Source organism: Panicum hallii, chromosome 1 (genome assembly GCF_002211085.1).
Source record: "Panicum hallii strain FIL2 chromosome 1, PHallii_v3.1, whole genome shotgun sequence".
Lineage (NCBI taxonomy): Eukaryota > Viridiplantae > Streptophyta > Magnoliopsida > Poales > Poaceae > Panicum > Panicum hallii.
Window position 1 is genome coordinate 49,174,966 of NC_038042.1, and position 18,854 is coordinate 49,193,819.

The 18,854-nt window shown below is 45.1% G+C and overlaps 2 protein-coding genes across 2 annotated transcripts; one reads left to right on the forward strand and one right to left on the reverse strand.

Moving 5' to 3' along the window:
• The first annotated feature begins 5,932 nt into the window (after window positions 1-5,932).
• On the forward strand, window positions 5,933-11,064 carry LOC112892295 (acetolactate synthase small subunit 2, chloroplastic-like). Its single transcript, XM_025959459.1, has 12 exons — window positions 5,933-6,255; window positions 6,433-6,646; window positions 7,497-7,580; window positions 7,702-7,770; window positions 7,870-7,953; window positions 8,033-8,188; window positions 8,963-9,052; window positions 9,301-9,405; window positions 9,484-9,606; window positions 9,687-9,839; window positions 10,135-10,200; window positions 10,675-11,064. The coding sequence occupies exons 1-12, from the start codon at window positions 6,029-6,031 to the stop codon at window positions 10,756-10,758; spliced, it is 1,455 nt and encodes a 484-aa protein (XP_025815244.1). The 5' UTR covers window positions 5,933-6,028; the 3' UTR covers window positions 10,759-11,064.
• Window positions 11,065-13,800: 2,736 nt separating this feature from the next.
• Window positions 13,801-17,715, reverse strand: LOC112888095 (outer envelope pore protein 37, chloroplastic-like). The gene is made up of 6 exons (XM_025954447.1): window positions 16,931-17,715; window positions 16,610-16,699; window positions 16,134-16,304; window positions 15,957-16,051; window positions 15,044-15,164; window positions 13,801-14,359 (listed from the first exon to the last, which is right to left on the reverse strand). Exons 1-6 carry the CDS (start codon window positions 17,456-17,458, stop codon window positions 14,228-14,230), a joined length of 1,137 nt encoding a protein of 378 aa, XP_025810232.1. The 5' UTR covers window positions 17,459-17,715; the 3' UTR covers window positions 13,801-14,227.
• Window positions 17,716-18,854: the final 1,139 nt, after the last annotated feature.

An 18,854-nucleotide genomic window follows, 5' to 3' on the forward strand; every position in this document is an offset into this window, starting at 1 on the left:
ATCTGATAGTTTTCTTATTGCTGGTTGATCCTTTGTCCAGTAGGACCTCCTTTTGCTAACCTATTTTGCGCAGAGGTACTGACCCTGCATTCTTTTGTGCAGCTGGTCACATCTTTCCATTTCTTCTATGTGGTTGATGTGATCCTGCTATAACTAGATAGAGACTCATATATATAGTAACAAGTCTCTATCTTCTTACTATAATGTAGTGAATGTATTGGATCAACCACTTTGATGTTGGACTCTAATCTGAGCATATATCTATTGCCAATGATGTATTATTATTCGAGTTATGCTATTGTATTGAACTATACCTAAACTGAGCATCTATCTATTGCCAATGATGTTATTATTTTGTTGATGCTACACATTCTGAGGTGTATAGCTATTGCCAATGATGTTCTATGATGTACTTCATACTTCTTTTCTTCTATTTTCCTATCTGTCACCTGCTAATTGATTCATTCTTTGTCATGTGAGGTTGCTGGATCCTCACTCTCAACTGAGGCTGATGGCATCTGCTATGATGATGAGTTTGCTATTTTTGTTGCCCTACTATGTAAAGGCATGCTCTACTCTTGTGCTTACTTATCTGTTGATTGAATCCTCACTGTAAATTGAGGCTGATGGCATAATGCTATGATGATGGATGCTTTTCTGTTGTGTTCTCTTGTCTTCACCCGTGGTCTGTTGTGTTTTGCTGGACAATGCTTCTATATGTGGTCTGATTGGTTACCTGGTTACTCAATTTCACAGTTCCTATTCCTATTGATTTTAACTCAATATGTTTAAGTCTGAGCACATGCCATCAGCCAATGATGCTTCTTTTATACATATTGCTCCCCAGTGTGTGTAATGGATATTTTTTTTACTAAATTTCTCAGATTCAGCTTGTCATTAATTAACTGATTTGGGCACCTAGTTATTTCTTCTCAGTTATTGTTGATTTTAACTGAATATAACTAAGACCGAGCATATGCCATCAGCCAATGATGCCTTTGTGATACAAATTGCTTCCAGTGTGTGTGCGCTATGGTGGTAACCTCACCACTGCCTGATTGTGATCATGGTGTTCAACCTTGTGTGCTTCGGGTGCTGGTAACCTCACCATCACCTGGTTCTGGTGATGGGATTTACGTGCGATGCAGGCAACCAATCACCATTCTTGCATCTAGTTTTTTGAATCTGGGATGCAACCAGGTAACCAATCATCGTCTCTGCTCATCCAGTTCGGTGGGAACCAGGCAACCAATCAACCCAGGTTGCATGGCTTAAACCTGGTTGAAGGGAACCTGGTTCCTTGGTGCCACCCAGGCTAGTGGCAACCAGGTAACCAATCACGCCCCTGATTATCCGGCGGGGGCACTGAAAAAGGCGATGTTATGGCACGTATGCCTGACTTTTTTTTTCAAGTGACATATCCTAGGGCCTGTTTAGATGCATCCAAATGTTATAAACTTTACACTCTCTCTCCATCACATCAATTTTGGAAACACATGCATGGAGCAGTAAACGTATGTAAAAAAAATAACTAATTGCACAGTTTAATTGTACATCACGAGACGAATCTTTTAAGCCTAATTAGTCCATAATTAGATAAAATTTATCAAATACAAACGAAAGTGCTACAGTGTCACTGTTGCAAATTTTTTGCAATCTAAACGCACCCCTAGTCATTGGATCAAGAACTGTACGGCTCATGCACTTCTTCCGTCGGATCGGTGACTGTTCATTTCCTCTGTGTTCTCCCATCTCTTCTTCGTATGCTCCCTCACCTCCGCCTCCAGAACACGTCACACTCAATTCTTTCCAGCCCCAGTGGTGGCGTCGTCACAGCCGGGGCTGTGCTCTGGCATCCCCGTCATGCTAACAATCCGATGGCCGCCATTGCCACCACCTTGGCACGTCCGTTCATCGGGCAGTCTGACACCACCCATGGCCGTGACGTCCTCACTGTCTCGTGGTCCCATCTCAGATGCCACTACCGCTATGAACTACAAGCTCTCCTAGATTTGAGGCAACCGAAATCTAAGGCCGTCTTCAATAAAAATAGACAGCTGCTAGCTATTACGTGCCATCTCAGATTATAGGTTCCACATGTAAAATATTATTTATTTAAAGTTTTCTCTCTCCTTATCATTATGGGCCATGCTCATTGGATTTTTTTCTTATCACAGCTAGGTCCATCTTTGCTGGAGACCAATGGCACGGGAGAGAGGAGAGCGGCATGCCTGCTAGCATCCTCGTTTCACGCGCAGGCACCCCCTAGCTTAGCGACGAGTGAAGCGTTTTAGCTATTTGCTTTTTTCACTCTCTCCTCCATGTCACTTCTAATCCTAGTCAGCTAGCTACGGAGAAAGCTGTTGGAGAAGCCGGTGCGAATAAGAAAAGAAATCTCAATTCTGCATCTAAACGGGGCATTTGATTCCACACATGTCTTAGTAAGGTCATATTTCTTCCTTCCAGGTTCTAAACTTATACCCTATTTAGTTGTTGGGACTAAAGTTATTTAATGTGGTGTGTAAAGATTTTTATATCCTGACCATTTATTGGAGGGGAAGGTTGGGACTTGGGAGGGGTGGGTGCGGAAGGAAGGGGGACGAGAAGAGCTGAAGCAGCAATAAATGAAGAGTACCTCCTATTAAAAGTATATTTTAGCTCCTATAAACTATAACTTTAAGATTTATGGACCTTTAGTCCTAATAACTCATCATGTTTGGCACTTTAGGAACTTATTAGAACTAAACTTTAAGTCCCTAAGCATAAACAAGTGCAAACCAAACAGAACCTAGATCGGTAGAAGCTAAATGTGGAAATAAATGACCTAACCAACGAACGTGCCCTTGACTCCCTGCTGGTCATGCGAGCTGAGCAGGTGTTTAGTTTCAGAGGGCTAAAATTTTAGCCCTATCACATCAAAAAAATCTTGTTATTTAGAAGCATCAAATAAAATTTAATTACAAAACTATTTGTAGAATTCTTAGCTAATTTACAAGAAGAATCTAACAAGGTATATTAATACATGATTAGCAGATAGTTATTGCAAGTAAATTATAAATTAATTAGGCTCACTAAATTCGTCTCGCGAATTAGCATATATCTGTGCTAAAAGTTTTATAAACAGATTTTATTAATACTTCTAAATAGCAATATTCTTATTTGATGTGGTAGAACTAAACTTTAGTTTAGCCCCTGGAAAATCAAACGGGCCTGAGACCGAGTCCTCCAGTAGTAGCAGCAGCAGGTCACTGGTACTCTACTTGCTTGCGACAAGGCGGGTGGGGTCCGATGGTGGGTACGGTGGCAGCTCCCTTGCCGTCGACGCTAGCAGCGCACCCGATCGTATTCGTTCGTCGGTGTCTTCTGGCAGATGAAGTGATAAAGATGATTAGGCCAGAAACGTCGCATGTGGTTTGGACTTCCTCGTCATCATCATAATGGAGCGGAACCCGATCGACCAACCAATTATCCCTTGCCGGGAGCCATGTCGGCAGCGCGCGTCGCCGTCGCGCGCGACCGCGAGCCACCGCCGGGGCTGGGCGGGCTCGGCGAAAGCGCCAGTTGAGTTGAGTCAGCCGAGCTTAGCGTACACCAGCCAGCCACGTGTTCCCCTCGCTCTCGCTGTCTCGCAGGAATCCCGGCAAGCGAGGAGCCCATGGACCATGGGAGCGTGCGGCCTGGGCGCTCGGCTCTGCCGCCCGTCGTCCGCCGCCACCGGCACAGTTCCATCGGCCCGGCGAGTCCACTTCTGCCCCGTCCTTCCTTCGTCCTCTACAAAGCGAGGAGTATTGATATGGATAGTTGGATATTGTTCACTGCTGCAGAATTTGTCTTTACAAATGAAGACTTCACCGCCGGTTCATATTATAAATCGGTGATGGGTTTAAATAATATTATCGTCAGGTCGTAACATGATCCGACGGTGATGACTCCTCTTCCCATATACTTTCCTGCACCTTATCTCTTGCTCTCCCGTGTGCTATCTATGAGCTCACTTCCTCTTTTTCTCCCTCTCCCTCTCTCCCTTATCCTATCCCGTACTCCATCCGTGCTCTCTCCCTCTCGCGAGGGGCTGCCGCGGCCGCCGTAGGGAGCCACGTCTAGCACGCGGAGCAGCCGGGAGCCGCAACGGGCAGCCACGGCTGACGAGGCACCTGCAGAAGCGTCCGGCGCAAGGAGCCGCGGCCCGCGCGCGGGGTCAGCGGTGACGGGATGCAGATACAGCGGTGTTGGGGACAGGGCCGCGGCTAGCACGCGTGGGGACACAGGCGCAGAGGCGCCCAGGGGCATGTGCCAGGCGCGGAGCAGGAGACGGGGCGGGGTGAAGCAGCAGACGGTGCGGTGCGCCATGCGTGGGACGGCGGCGTGGAGCAGCAGACGGCGGGTGGAGCAGGAGCTGCATTTTTTTTTCCTAAAAATAGACAACACCGCCGGTTCTACACCCGACGGTAGTAGTCCAACCAATTACTGTTGAGTTAAATCCAATAGGAATTGAAACAGGCGATGATGGCCCTTCCGAACCGGCGGTGATAACTTATAGCGGTTATTGGCAGGTACGAGCTAACGAGCACGAGTGGTGTGGGATGATGATGCGTTGGTGGGGACGTGGTTGTCCGTTGTTGCAAATTGGGACGCGCGAGTAGACTGGAGGGCAACGGACTGAGACTTCGTTATCCAGATTATCCGATCCGATATTCGATATCCAACGGATATTACTTTTCTTGTATCCGAATCTGATATTCGATATCTGAAAAGAGTATCCGAATTCAATCCAATATCTGAGAAAATAACCAAATATCCGAAAATAATATCCAAATCACTATCCGACTGGTCTCAATATTTACATTTAAGCCTAAATGGAACCAAGACATTCCTTACAATGGCGTAGCTTTTTTTTTAGAGAGGACAACGGCGTAGCTAGTTGGCTTCGGGCCTAGACGTGGCTGCCTAAGCTGGTCCAACAAGAGCGTATTGGGCTCGTATTTTCTTTTGGGCTGGGCTTCCCCTCGAAGCTATTTCTTTTTTTCTTCGTGGACTGGACTAAACTTTGTATTTGCGTGGACGCCGATGGCATGCATTTTGGAGGAATAAAACATGTAGGAAGATGCTGACAACGTACAAACAAAAAGCTAAAAGGTTCGCCCGTCCCCGCCCTACCATAATTTTTTTTCACGAGGAAGAAATGTATCCTCCCATAGCTCCGCAGAGTCACGTTGGCACGTGGAGACATGTCCCGACTTCCACGAGTAAGCATGCCAAAAAAAAAATTACAAACCTCCATAGACGGATAAAGAAAATCACGGTGCGCGTAACAAAAGGCAATCCACGTAGCGCATGACTTGCATGCAGAAAAGAGTATCATACACTATAACAAACCGCCGATCATGTGACAGCAACCTTTGTTGGCGAGTCCGTCAGAGACACCTAACACGAGTACACGACATAAAAATGTCCAGGCGCGATGCGATAGGATATGATGATGAAGAGCCAGCACGATGCCGTGCGCGCGACCGGAGAACGACGGATCAGCCACCGCGGCACACCTATCCGCCACTCCTCTCGAGTTCAACGAGTTGGCGCCTTGGGTGGCCGACGAGCGTGAGACGAGCGCGCGAGCGTGCAGAGCCCGCGGCCGCGCGGCCGCGTCAGTCGTCGCCCCGCTTGGCGGTTCGGGCGCTCGGCTCACGCTCGACGTCAACCAGATACCGGATGGGAATCCGCGCGGCGCGCGCGCACCCGGTCCGACGCGACAGTAGGTCACACCACCCGTGACGTGACCCCATCGGAGGGAGATGCGCGCGCCGCTCGCGGATCGCACGCGCAGCGACAGGCTCCCCGGCTGGGCGGCGCCACTGCGGGGGCAGGCTCGTAATTTCGCGAGACGCCCCTTCATAAACCCTACGGCTAAACCAGCCCACCAACCACTAGTCCGCCACTGCTCCATCCGGCCACCACCCAGCTCCGAGAGAAGTCCCTGCCAAGTGCCACTGCCCCCGGCGAGCCCCTCGCCACCTCCGGGCCCGAGGGCATGTCCGTCGCCTCGTCCCACCACCTGCGCCCGGCGCCGGCCGGCCCGGCGCGGCGCCCTGGCTGCGCGGCCGCCGTGGCGCTGCGGCCCGGCGGTGCCTGGCCCCCGTCACGCGGCCGCTGCGCCGTCGCGGCGGCGGCGGCGGGCGCTGGGGGCGAGGCGGCTTCCGCCCCCGCCGCCGCCGCGGTGTCGGCGGTCGCCCCCGCGGCGGCCGCCGCCAGGGACAGGTAAGCGCCCCGCCCGCCCCCCCCCCCCCCCCCCCCGCGCGCCCGAAATGTGGCGTCCTTGTTTATAATTTATTCTCGCGCCGCGCGGTGGTGGCTCGGTTAGTGTTCGTGGACCCTCCGCTGCTGTTTTTTGATTTGTTCTAATTGGGCCGGTCGGGTTTCTGGCGGCAAATGCAGGGTGCGGCGCCACACGATCTCGGTGTTCGTCGGGGACGAGAGCGGCATGATCAACCGGATCGCCGGGGTGTTCGCCAGGAGAGGGTACAACATCGAGTCGCTCGCCGTGGGGCTCAACAAGGACAAGGCCCTCTTCACCATCGTCGTCTCCGGGACTGACAGGGTGCTCAACCAAGTCATCGAGCAGCTCAATAAGCTTGTCAACGTCCTCAGCGTGAGTTCGCCACCCTGAAATTTCAGCAATGCCATGCGAATTCATACTTGATTTACTTGAAATTCCCTTTTATTTTGGTGGTCTCGGTTCGAGCACCTGGTGACATTTTGCTGATACGCTCAAATTTTAGTTGTCTATGTTTAGCTCGCTGAATGTCCGTCCCCTTTAGTCTGTTAAGATAATTTCCACTTTCGTGGAGCATCTTCTGTATATGGTATAATAGACAAAAACCTTTTGCTTTCCTGATTCAGAGACAATCCTTTTTTGATATTCTGTTACTTTTCCCCATAGAATCACTGCTTGACAGTCATGTCAACATCAGGGACATACTTCTTTCTAGGTGATACCTCAAATGTGCATTGATATTTTACGCACTGTCATGCACTTTCTTTGCGTGAACATGCTCCTTTTGGTTGTGTAATGCCTCAACAGTGACATTGTCACATCACATTTGCTTTGGTTAATCATCGCCAAAAAAACGTAGCTCCATTATTTTGATCATGCGGTAGTTAATTAGTTCAAATTTAATGCTATACTGTTGACAAGTCTATATTCTATAATACAAAGCAGCCTTTCAGTTAGAAATGGGATGTTTCTGAATTTTCTTGGTTCGTGGTGATGTTGATTTCTTAGGTAAAAATCTCTGAAAAATACTATGCAGATATTACATAGATGAGTTAAATGTGCTTCATGGATCATATCATTCCTGCACTGTTTATCTCAATTTCCATTCAGATGGGCTTTAATTCTGTGATATTTTCTTTTAGAAAATATTTACTACTGTTGTTATGTTGCAATGATATGCCACTAAATATTTATTTATTTTTTGTTTGGACCTAATTAATTACAGGTCGAAGATCTATCTAAAGAACCTCAGGTTGAAAGAGAGCTGATGCTTATAAAATTAAACGTTGAACCTGATCAGCGCCCTGAGGTATGGTATGGTGTTGACAAGTCTTTGTAGTTTGTAATCCAAAAGTTGAATAGCATCCTGTATTTATGATACTCAATTACATGGTTAGTCTTACTTCAGTGCTTCTTGTGATGACTGACAGGTCATGGTTTTAGTTGATATTTTCAGAGCAAAAGTTGTTGATATATCTGATAACACACTTACCATGGAGGTAAAAAAAACTCAAATCTCTAACCAGTGTTCACATTTTGATCGGTATCCCTTTTCCTGCGCTGAACGATGTGTTTGATGGTTATTTAACCAATGTTAGGTAGCTGGAGATCCTGGAAAAATTGCTGCAGTGCAGAGGAACCTTAGGAAGTTTGGAATCAAAGAAATTTGCCGAACGGGAAAAGTAATTTCTGAATATTCTTTCGTACATCGATGCGAATATTGTTTTCATAGTACTAATTCTTGATGCTCTACCTTCTTAGATTGCTTTGAGACGTGAGAAGATTGGTGCGACTGCCCGTTTCTGGCGATTTTCTGCTGCTTCTTACCCAGACCTTATAGAGGCATTGCCGAAAAATCCACTTACATCTGTAAATAAGACAGTTAATGGTAGTTTTGATCAACCATCCAGTGCTGGGGTATGTTCCCTTTGCCTTTTCCCTTTTATTATGTCCTCTGTTTATAATTTATAATACTTAGTTATGTTGAGAAGATGCACTTTTTTCTTGAACAATGAATATAAGCAATTTGAAGTGGACGATTTAAATTAGAAACCTGTGATATTAGGAATACCTTTTAACTTAACCAAATGTATTTGAACTTCTATGTAAATGGATAAAAGAGCTGATAATCACCTGTGTTTAAGGAATTACCTGCAGTGATGCGGGGATATTAGTTTACTGAACCTAATGTATTTGAATAATTACCTTGATTCATGTGTGGGAGTTAGGGTTAGTTCACCAAATATAGTACATTTTTTTCGTGCATGACACTATTTTCAGAAGTCACAAAATGCACTATAAAAATGCTCTTTTGTGTTATCAAGCAGTAATTGAAGGTACATATTTCATATTTGCATGCATAAACAGCTCTCCTAATGGGCAAGTTGTTGCAGTACCATGACAATTGGTACATTAAACTTGTGTGGTGTGGACTGCACATATTTTCTATTATGTTAATGCGGGAACATATTGTTGGGTGTTGCCCACCATAGTGCACAAGCATACATAAACAGCACTCCTAATGGGCTAGCCATTGCAGTCCAAGTCGTAGTTCACATCTTCCCTACATGTGAAACTCAGACTGATACTAAATCATTAATGAAATTGTTCAGCCATTGAATTTATGTGATGCAAATAGGACAATATATATGTCTTTATAACATGTGTTGTTTTGACTTTTGAATTGTTCAGGGTGATGTTTATCCTGTGGAACCTTATGAGAGCTCATCGATGAACCAAGTACTTGATGCCCATTGGGGTGTTCTTGATGATGAGGATGATGTAAGTTTAGAGATTTCCATCATGTGATTAGTATTTACTGATATGGACTGTATTGCTGTATGCATAATTGCATCCTCAATCTAACTGGAGTGAGTTCTCATTTACCACTTTCATGATTTTTGCAAGAAGTCAATCATAGGCAAAGCCTATATAGATTTAAGTAATGCTAAAACTGCCTAATCTGCATGTTTATATATACTGTAGTTATGGTGCAGCCGCTAAACTAGTGCTGATTTTGTTTGGTACAGTCAACTGGACTTCGCTCACATACCCTCTCCATCCTTGTGAATGATTGTCCTGGTGTCCTTAACATAGTAACAGGGGTATTTGCTCGCAGGGGCTACAACATACAGGTTTTCCTTATTGATAAGTTATCTTTCTTCTTGTTATAGTGCCAGGCTAGTTATTAATGAGAGCATACTTCTTGTCAGAGCCTTGCTGTTGGCCCAGCTGAGAAGGAAGGCATTTCACGTATTACAACAGTTGTCCCTGGTACTGATGAATCCATTGAGAAGTTAGTTCAGCAGCTTTACAAGCTTATTGATGTGCATGAAGTAAGCTGCATGTAACTTTTGCCGAAATCATCTGCGATTGCAATTTTATTATGTTAACATAAACACATAACCCCCTGCAGGTTCATGACATTACTCACTTACCTTTTTCTGAAAGGGAGCTGATGCTTATTAAGGTTTCTGTAAACACTGCTGCTCGGAGGGAGATCCTAGATATTGCTGAAATCTTCCGAGCAAAACCTGTCGATGTTTCTGACCACACAGTTACACTGCAGGTTAGCTTCCTAACATTTTTTTGTATTTCTTCCAGATTTACTTCACTGGCTTTACCAACATGATCATAGTAGAGTCGGTGTTAGAACAAGGTTTGCATGCAATCAACAAATTAATCATGGTGTGCTTTTACTATTTTCTTTGGCATAGCACTCTTGTAGTAGCATTAACATTACCATATAGGAACGGTGAATGTGATGCCACTACTATTCTTCACTGTGCGTTATCTCACTGCTTCCAATTTATTTACGTATTGCAAAACTCTTATATAAAGAAGTTCTTATTGATAATTTTCAGCTCAGTGGGGATCTTGACAAGATGGTTGCATTGCAAAGGTTATTGGAGCCTTATGGCATCTGTGAGGTATGTGTGCTTTTTATTTGGCCACGTTTGTTACTTTATTATGTAGTTATGAACAGACATTCCTTTCAAAGATTGGTTCTGAAACAGAATCCAACTACTCTAATAATGTCAATCAAAGCATTGTGCACAACATTGCACGTGTTTAATAACACTGTTCCAAATACTCAGAGACATTTTTTAGCAGCCAATTGATTCATCTGCATCCAAACAGGATCATTTCTAGGTTTTCTTAGGACTGCTTATATAATCTGACTGATTCATCTGCAGTTAGAGAAAAGGGAAAATCTCGTAGCAGCTACTAAAGCATTCCCAATCAGCTGCACATCTTGTTTATCATGTTAGATTGATACTTTAGCTTTCCTTTTCTCCGCGAACCAATTGCTCTATGCTCTCTCATCGATTTACACCAAAAATCTTAATATATGTTTTCTCCTCACCTCCTCGGTCCTCACCTTTGTGTTGCACACATGACAGGTCGCCAGAACAGGCCGTGTGGCACTGATCCGCGAATCCGGAGTGGACTCCAAGTACCTCCGCGGCTACTCTCTTCCGTTGTAGCCTGTGGCGTTTGTGATGATGGCCCAGGAAAAAGTGCATGCCTGGTTGCTAGAGCAGAATGTGTAGGGCTCCCTTGTTAGGTTGTGTGTATCTTCAAGACTCGTTTCCTCCATCTCGTGGACTCCTTGACTTGCTTGCTTAATAATATGCTCCTTGGTGGATGCAAGCTGAAGTTGCATATGTATCCGGTTGACAGTCATAATAAGATGCATGTGCATCCTCTTAGTTCAGTCAATCAGTGGGGACTTGGGAGAGATGTAGCCAGCATCCAAAGTTAACTGGCCCGCATTTACCTATTTTTCCTTATGTCCGTGGTGATTTGGCCAGGAGAAATTGTACATCTGAAGGAGAAAAGGAGGGTGTCTGTTCCATGAAAAAAAGAAAAATAAAAAAAAGGATGGTGGCTGCTCTGCCTCTGGCCAACAGCGTGGACCACTGCTGCACTGGAGCAGACAGAGCTGTTGGCAAGTGGAGGCGGATCCGTCGGGCTGCTGCCGGTACGTCTTTGATCGCTCTCTGTTGTCTGTAGTAGTCTGTACCGTGGCTTGCGCATTTGTAGGCCGTGATTGGTTTCCCGCGTCAGCCTCGAGCCAAGCCCGCGGGATTCAGTTTCAGTCCGTTTGGTTAGTTGCACAAGTACCGAGCCTGGCTCCGGCGATGGAAAAAAGGCTCACGAGCCTGGCTCTGGAGACTGGAGGAACGCAAAAATCGGCCGTAGCTGGCGAGCCTTAACTGAGGCGGTGCAGGACGAGCGCTCACCATGCGCGCCGACGGGTAAAAAGCAGGTGCGCGCGCTAGCTGTGCAGGCATCCAAACAACTTCACTAGCTGGCCTGGCTGGGTAAAAACGGAAACCAAACAAACAGCTCTGCACCTGAGAAGCCTGGCCGGCGGGAGCCTGCTTCGCTGGGTACGAGCCAGGCTACAGGCGCAAGGAAACCAATCACGCCCGTAGTCGCTCTCGACGGCGCGGGAACCGAAACGAATGAGCGCGGGCCAAGGAATCGCACGCCATCTTGGGCCGATCGGCCCGGATGCGTGGCCTGCAAAGAGAAAGGAGCCCAGTAGCCCGCCACAGCGCGGAGACGGCGTGGCATCCCCGCGGTCCGCCCACCGGCCGGTTCGGGAAGGTAAAGCGAGGAAGAATCCAGACTCTCCCTTGACGGGCCAGGGCGGGCGCCGATCGGAATCCGATCGCCGGAGAGTGAGAAGGAGACCACCGGCGACTGAGAGGGTAGCGGCGGCGGAGGGATGACCCGCGGTAAGCAGAAGATCGACGCGCAGAGGCGTAACGCTGAGCGGAACCAGAAAGCCAAGGGGTCCCAGCTCGAGGCCCGCGCCGTCGGCCTCAAGGTCGTCTGCCCCATCTGCAAGGTAAAGCCCCTCCGATCAGCCCAGCCATCGTCGCGCTTCGCCGCCTGTATGGTAGATCCAGTCCATCCGTCCGATTCCCCCGTTTTCGTGTTTTTACCCAATTCAGGAGATAGAACATAATCTACCGCACCGCCAGGGAAGACCAAAGTAGCCGCCCTGTATCAGTAAAATCAGTACTACGAAGTTGAAATGTTACCTGCTGATTACTATCGTTATTGCCCCATGCCGGGTTTGGATAGTAACCAGCCAGTTCGTAGGCCAACCATCGACATGTATTCTTCTGATACTAAGACACAGTAACTAGGACGATGCGTACTCAGAAGTGTCTGACTCTTTGCTACAGCAGTTGCTAGCTGCTAGTTAGTAGCGAAGGTGCTACATGAGCTTCTCCTGCAGCACGGCGTGAATTGATCCCATGACGAAAAGACTTTTTATCACCTCTTTTCCCTAAAAGTAGAGCTGAAATACGTCCTGTTGCTGAACGTTTTGTGGGTTTGTCTATACTTGTTTGTCTATACTTGTTTCAGACGTACTCTTTCATCATCGAGTAATTTCTTCATATTATAACACACGGGTTATTATTGCATATTGGCTCTCATCATCCATATTATCTGAATTCCATTGAACTCATAAGTAATATTGTTGGTTCATTATGTGGTTGGCTGGTAGCCATGCTTTTTACATGGGTAGTTCTTGCACTTGAGGAACGTGCCCACTTATGCAGTGTTGCTATTTGTGTAGGTACAATTGGCAAATGAAAAACAGCTGACTGATCACTATGGATCAAAACATCCCAAGGAGAAACCTCCAAGCACATCAAATACACAATAACCACTGCTGGCGGTGATGCAGAAGCATATATTCTCCGTTGGCTGGTTTGAGGATCTTCAATCCTCTCCATGCTTGGGCCTCAACGTCAATTCTTCTCCATAGTGTGTGCATTTCCTCTTGTTTCAGACGAGAGCCTTGATAAGCATGTGTTTTCCTACAAGTACATTGTGTTGTCATACTATCAGTGTATCTCCAAACTGTTGGTACCTTGGTTAAGAGAATGGTAATATGTCATGGTCACTGCTGTTACCCTGGAAGCTTGATGTTCCTCCTGTTGCTCGGTTCCATGTTATAGGCGCCAGAACATTCATATAACTTTCAAAAGACTTAGATTTAGCACATACTAATTGGGGAATGTTGCACTAAATGTGATGGTTTTTCTTTTGGAAATGTTTTCTTCTCATGCTAACTTATCACATTCATAAAAGGTGCTAGGACCTTTGGTGCAGATCGATGTTTGTTTTGAGTCTGTTGGTGTGTTTCTCATTGCGAGCTGGTTAATTTTCACCATATTTTGATTTCTGTTCAAGGGCATGTTTTGATGAACCAATATTTGAGCCTGCTAGGTAGGAAAAAGATGTCTACATGTGAACTAATTTCTAAACATGAACATAGAACAAATCCAGTTGGTTAATCCTGCGAGTAACTTGGATATTAGATAATTCTTTTAGGACGAGTGATGGAAAATGCTGTATAATTTTCTTGATGGGCGTCGCTCATTTCTGGGCGACGTGAAAATAGACCGACAATGAACAAGAGAACATGCTCCATATTTTTCCCCTAATTTCTTCAGGAATTAATTTACTTCAGTTGAAATTCCTGCATTGCAAACAGGCTATTGACAATTTAACATAGCATTACGAGTAATGTAAGAATCATGTGACATTTGTTGTGTATGAAACAATCATCTAACACAACTCTTACATAAATTCCCAAATTCCGAATCTAAACAGAGCCCCACTGCTGCAGCTTCTGAGCTCTACAAATTAAGCCATCAAAGAATGAAGTACAATCTCCCTGTGGTCAAGACTCTGATCCCATTAAATGAAGAGGTAATGCTCACCGCAAACTTCGGTTAACCTTAATTTTGAGTACACTTACTTAAATTTGGATTGCTTCTGGACCTGAATACTATGTACAATAGTTGAAAGTAGTAAATAGAAAGAGCTCTTGGAATGTTTGACATTGTGCCATTGTTGACCTACTACAACAAAAGGTTGGCCGAAGCCTTCTAAATCCCCATATAAATTGGTAGCTTTACCAGGTTACAGATCCCATTGTTTCTTCACATTAAAGAGGAAATCAGGATTTCGGAAATTATCCTGATGTACTTGAAGCATAAGCTGAAGTTTTGTTTTCATTGGCGCAGTCTTCACTTTGCCCTCTTCTTCTCCAACCTAACATCAAAGGCATGCCATAAGAACAGATTCATGTATTGCTCAGGCAGGTCATATGCAATTCAAGCTGTCAGAAGGCAATGATAAGTTCAGTGTAGATATCACAGTCATAGATGTGATGTCTGGGTTTGCAAGCATCAGCTATAAAGTTCGAAACGATTGGCGATATTCTCAAATAGCCATTTCAGCAAAGGCCTCAACAAGAAGAGATCAATCATATTTCCAAAGCTTTAAACATGTGCAAAACAAGCTGATATTTTCTGTACCTGTATACTGTATTTGCGTATTACCAAAAAAAACATACATTGCAAAGTGCAAAAGCTGGCTTTAAGTGACAAAAGTACAGGTGGTCACCAGACAAATTGAGAAACAGCAATATCGTAGGGCTTCGGACTACTGACGGAAATCTACCACCTTAGCAAGTATACAGCCTAGGACAAGCATAGATGACAAAGTCTTTCATATAGCAAAATACACTCCATTTAGCAGATTTCCATAAGGATGCCACGTTTGATTTATTATCACCTTGAACACGTTGTAACAAAGGGTGCAACCACTAATAAGGAATAAAGGGTGAAATGCTTCTAATTTTCAAATTCTCTGCTCCAGTAGAGATATTTCCAAATTCATCCGCTCGATTGCTCCACAACTTATAACTGAACACAGTAACTGTAATGTACGTACCCAAAGGGAAGTCCATACAACTTGCACCTCAGAATCATAACCAGCTTTCACTTTGAAATTTTTACCCACTGTATGCTTATAGACAGCATTCCAGGCATCAGTGTCAAAGTTGTAATGATAGCTGAAAAGAGGGGGAATCAACTTTTTAAAGATCCAGTGGAAAACAAGCCAATTGTTGAAATAATCATAAGATAATGCAAGCATATGCAGTAATCCATCAAACCCTAGAAATATTTTCAAATTTAGCATTGCCAATACGGATGTCCCTAAGTGCTAGCAACTGTTTACATTGTAATGTTAACTCAAAACATAGTAAGCAAATGATCAACAAAATGAAAAAAAAATAGTAAGCAAATGATCAACAAAAGGGGAAAATGATGGTCGAGAAGCCAGTTATGTTTGTACTTGCTTAATTATGCTTTGCATGTTCATAACAAGATAGTTGGCAAACAGAACACTGCAGACTTATGATCCATGAACACCACTAACATACAAGCAGACAATGTTGCTGACAGACATCCAAGAATTTGAATAGAAGCTTAAAACGTGTTGAACACAAGTAAATATGATCTTCAATAAAATAAATCTACTCAGAAGATGATGCTTATGCAGAAATTGCAAAATGCAAGCGTGCTTTTTGTCAATTGTTCAAATCCTTCAGGTTTAGTGAAGTAATTTTTCCGTGCAGATAAAGTAATTCAATTTTCCTTTCTTTGCTGAAATCTTCAATGAACATATCATCGAAAGCTTTGTTAAATTTGCGGTGAAACGGAAAGAACACAAATACAATTTACATAATATTTAATATGTACTGAAAGCAACTAGAGAAATTAAAGACCTAGAGCATTAACAGTGCAGAATGTTTAGCTGACGCATTTATTAATAGGCATGAGAAAAATGATTGTAGCATCACCTCAACTTATCAGAAGGACCAAAACGCGTTTTGAAGTCTATGGATACTGCATTGGAAGGCAACGAGACACTTGGAACCAAAGTCAATTCACTGTCCTGCCACAGAAAAGGTATGAACAAAATCAAATAAAGCAGAAAGCTTGAAAAATAGAACAAAGGAAAGGATGAGATAGATCACCTTATAACAATATCTTAGATTAAGATTATTTTTATCGTACTGAGCAGTAAGAACACCGTCCAAGAAATCAGATTTCGCAATCCCATTTACAGACAACAGTTTCTCCTCCTCTTCATTTCTACTCTCTTCCACTGAAACTTGACCAATAGGAAAATGGAATGTTGCGCTCGGCTGCCATATAAAAACGACAAATCTTTTACATCTAATGGGGATATATTAGCCATGAGAGAAATGGATGAATCCTTGCTCCTAAAGCATAAATATCTCCTAATTGCAATTGCTAATAGTAGCATTTATAGTAGTTCTCAAGGATACCAATTTTATTCCATAACTACAGAAGATCAAAGATTTTGGTCTGAATGTATAACAATGGCAGCAAACTAATAGGATATATCTGAATCTCGTTGGAATTTCTTAGTCTATTTGATAAATGAAAATAAAAAAGGTGTCACCTGTGCAGGAACGTAAATACTCACCAGACCACTGTAAGGCACCAAAGATGATAGCTCGAGTTTATACAATGGGTCACCCAACCTAGTGATCACCGAAATTTCCCCTTGTTGCAGCTGAGAAATCAAGGAAATGGAGATTCGAACAGATGAAACGAAGATATGGGCAACTCAATTGAACAGAGTGTAAGCATGACCTACCTGAAAGATATTAAGCAAAATATGAATTTTATATGCAGGTAATATGCCAAATAAAAATGCATATATATGACTACACAAAACAAGTGCATATATGATTGCCCGACCACTTTCTAAAAGACATTTTGATTCAAAATAGGGGCGCAATACCTTGACATCGTGCGAGGCACGGAGCCGGACTGCGCCGCCGGGGAGCGAGGCGTCGCCGCTGAGCAGCGCGTTGCGTTCCTCGACGTCGTAGCGTACGGAGAAGTGCTTGGTGATGAACTCCACCAGCGGCCTGGCGAAGAGCTGCTGCAGCGGGTCCCCTTCCTCCCCGCCCCCCTGCCCCTGCCACTGCCCCTGCGGGTCGCTCTGGAAGGAGAGCCGCAGCTTGGCGAGGCCCCCCGGGAGCTTGCACGACACCTTGTTCGCGAACACGCCCTGCTCGCTGTCGTACTCCGTGGTCACCCGCAGGCTCGGCAGCCTCCGGGACCGCGCAACCACAGGCTCCGGCTGCGGAGGAGGAGGCGGCGGGGGCGGAGGAGGAGGCGGGGGCGGGCAGGGGAAGGTGAAGGGGCAGCGCAGCCCGCGCAGCCATGGGGGCAGGTTGATGTTGAGGTTGAGGGGGTTGGGGTTCTGGGAGGAGGTGGTGGTGGAGGCGGATGAGGAAGTGGTGGCGGCGGCGGCGGTCGCCATGGAAGGCGGCGGAGGAAGCGAGGAGAAGCGGCGGACTCGGAAGGATCGAATGGAGGACGAGGGAAGTGGAAAAAATTTCGGGGGTGGGGTTCAGGAGGCCTTGGAATCCTGGCCTCCTGGGTCAGAGGTTTTCGATTTAGGACCCTAGACTGTTGGGTTATTCTGGAGGACTTCCTTTTTGAAATTATAAGGCACTGCTTGCTGACAGCCTGACAGGTACTCCGTGCTCCTGACATTTGCTCACGGCGCTTGCGTGACTCGTTGTACATGGGCTTTTTTAAAAAAAGCGAAGTACATGCCTTTTTTAAAAAAAACGCAAAGTACATGGCCTTTTCTAAAAAAAAGCAAAGTACATGGCCTTTTTCAAACGCGATAAAACGTGAATTGGTAGTTTGGTACCACAGATTTGCACGAGCACAAAAGGTTGAACGGTACTGACCTTGTACCACAGATAAATTGGCTGGCCGTTGTTTCGATCCAAGCTGTCGACAGCTGATAAATTGGCTGCCAGGAATTGGAACTGCAATTCAGCATACAGAAACCGCTGGCCACTTGACGCAAAGGAAGTTTGGTTTTTAGTCAGTACCTGGGTAGGAGGCTTTTGGTGAAAGTGCCAGATGCAGACGAGCTAGAAGTTGAGGTCTGGTGGTCTAGCGGTTTAAACCCTCTTCCAAAGAAGCAGAGAAGATCGACGGCGTCAATTTTGATGTACACAGCTTGGAACATTTGGAAGGAGCGCAACTGACGAGTTCTTGAAGGGAAGACCTTGCAACCAAACCAGGTGTTGGTCTTTGATTCAGGAGGGCATCAACTTACGTATGGTCAGTTTGATGCATCAACGATTCCTGGAGGGCCATTTCATGTGACCTTGTCGCTGTTGCATATTTTTCGGATAATACAGCTCAGTTACAAAAGAAAAGTGTCAAAAAAGTTCCGCGTCGAGAAATTAAAACTGTTGGGAAAGTATTTCTGACAACAAAGCATTACTGGTGCACTGTGGTGATGTCTACTTTTAGGATGACTCATTGTTCTTCGGTTTAGATAAAATTTCATTTATCTCAACGGGATTGGCATTATCAACACACTTCAAAAATTGGCTTACACTAACGCAAAAATAACAAATTCGATGCATTTATGATGCATCGATGCCATCCTTTCCTAGTAAGAGGCGGATGGGGCAGTAACTGAGAGAGAGATTATTATACGGAAAAAATTGCATTCAGGTTCAAACTCTTCTAAAGCACTTCTTCTGTGTTACTGCGAGCTGACTGCATATGACTGTAGCATGAGAACTGCATCCGCATCGCAGCTTGAGCACAGCAGTACAGAGCGTGGAACCTCTGACATAGGGATGTGGCGTATGCTCATGATCAGTTCGTCACCAAATCCTGTAGGG

Excerpts from the sequence above, each read along its gene's own strand:
- LOC112892295 (XM_025959459.1), top strand. The coding sequence starts at position 6,029 with ATGTCCGTCGCCTCGTCCCACCACCTGCGCCCGGCGCCGGCCGGCCCG. Across the intron at positions 6,647-7,496 it reads AGCTTGTCAACGTCCTCAGC|GTCGAAGATCTATCTAAAGA; the intron begins GTGAGTTCGCCA and ends AATTAATTACAG. Across the intron at positions 7,581-7,701 it reads AACCTGATCAGCGCCCTGAG|GTCATGGTTTTAGTTGATAT; the intron begins GTATGGTATGGT and ends GATGACTGACAG.
- LOC112888095 (XM_025954447.1), bottom strand. The coding sequence starts at position 17,458 with ATGGCGACCGCCGCCGCCGCCACCACTTCCTCATCCGCCTCCACCACC. Across the intron at positions 16,700-16,930 it reads GTGCCTCGCACGATGTCAAG|CTGCAACAAGGGGAAATTTC; the intron begins GTATTGCGCCCC and ends TTGATTTCTCAG. Across the intron at positions 15,165-15,956 it reads GGTCCTTCTGATAAGTTGAG|CTATCATTACAACTTTGACA; the intron begins GTGATGCTACAA and ends CCCTCTTTTCAG.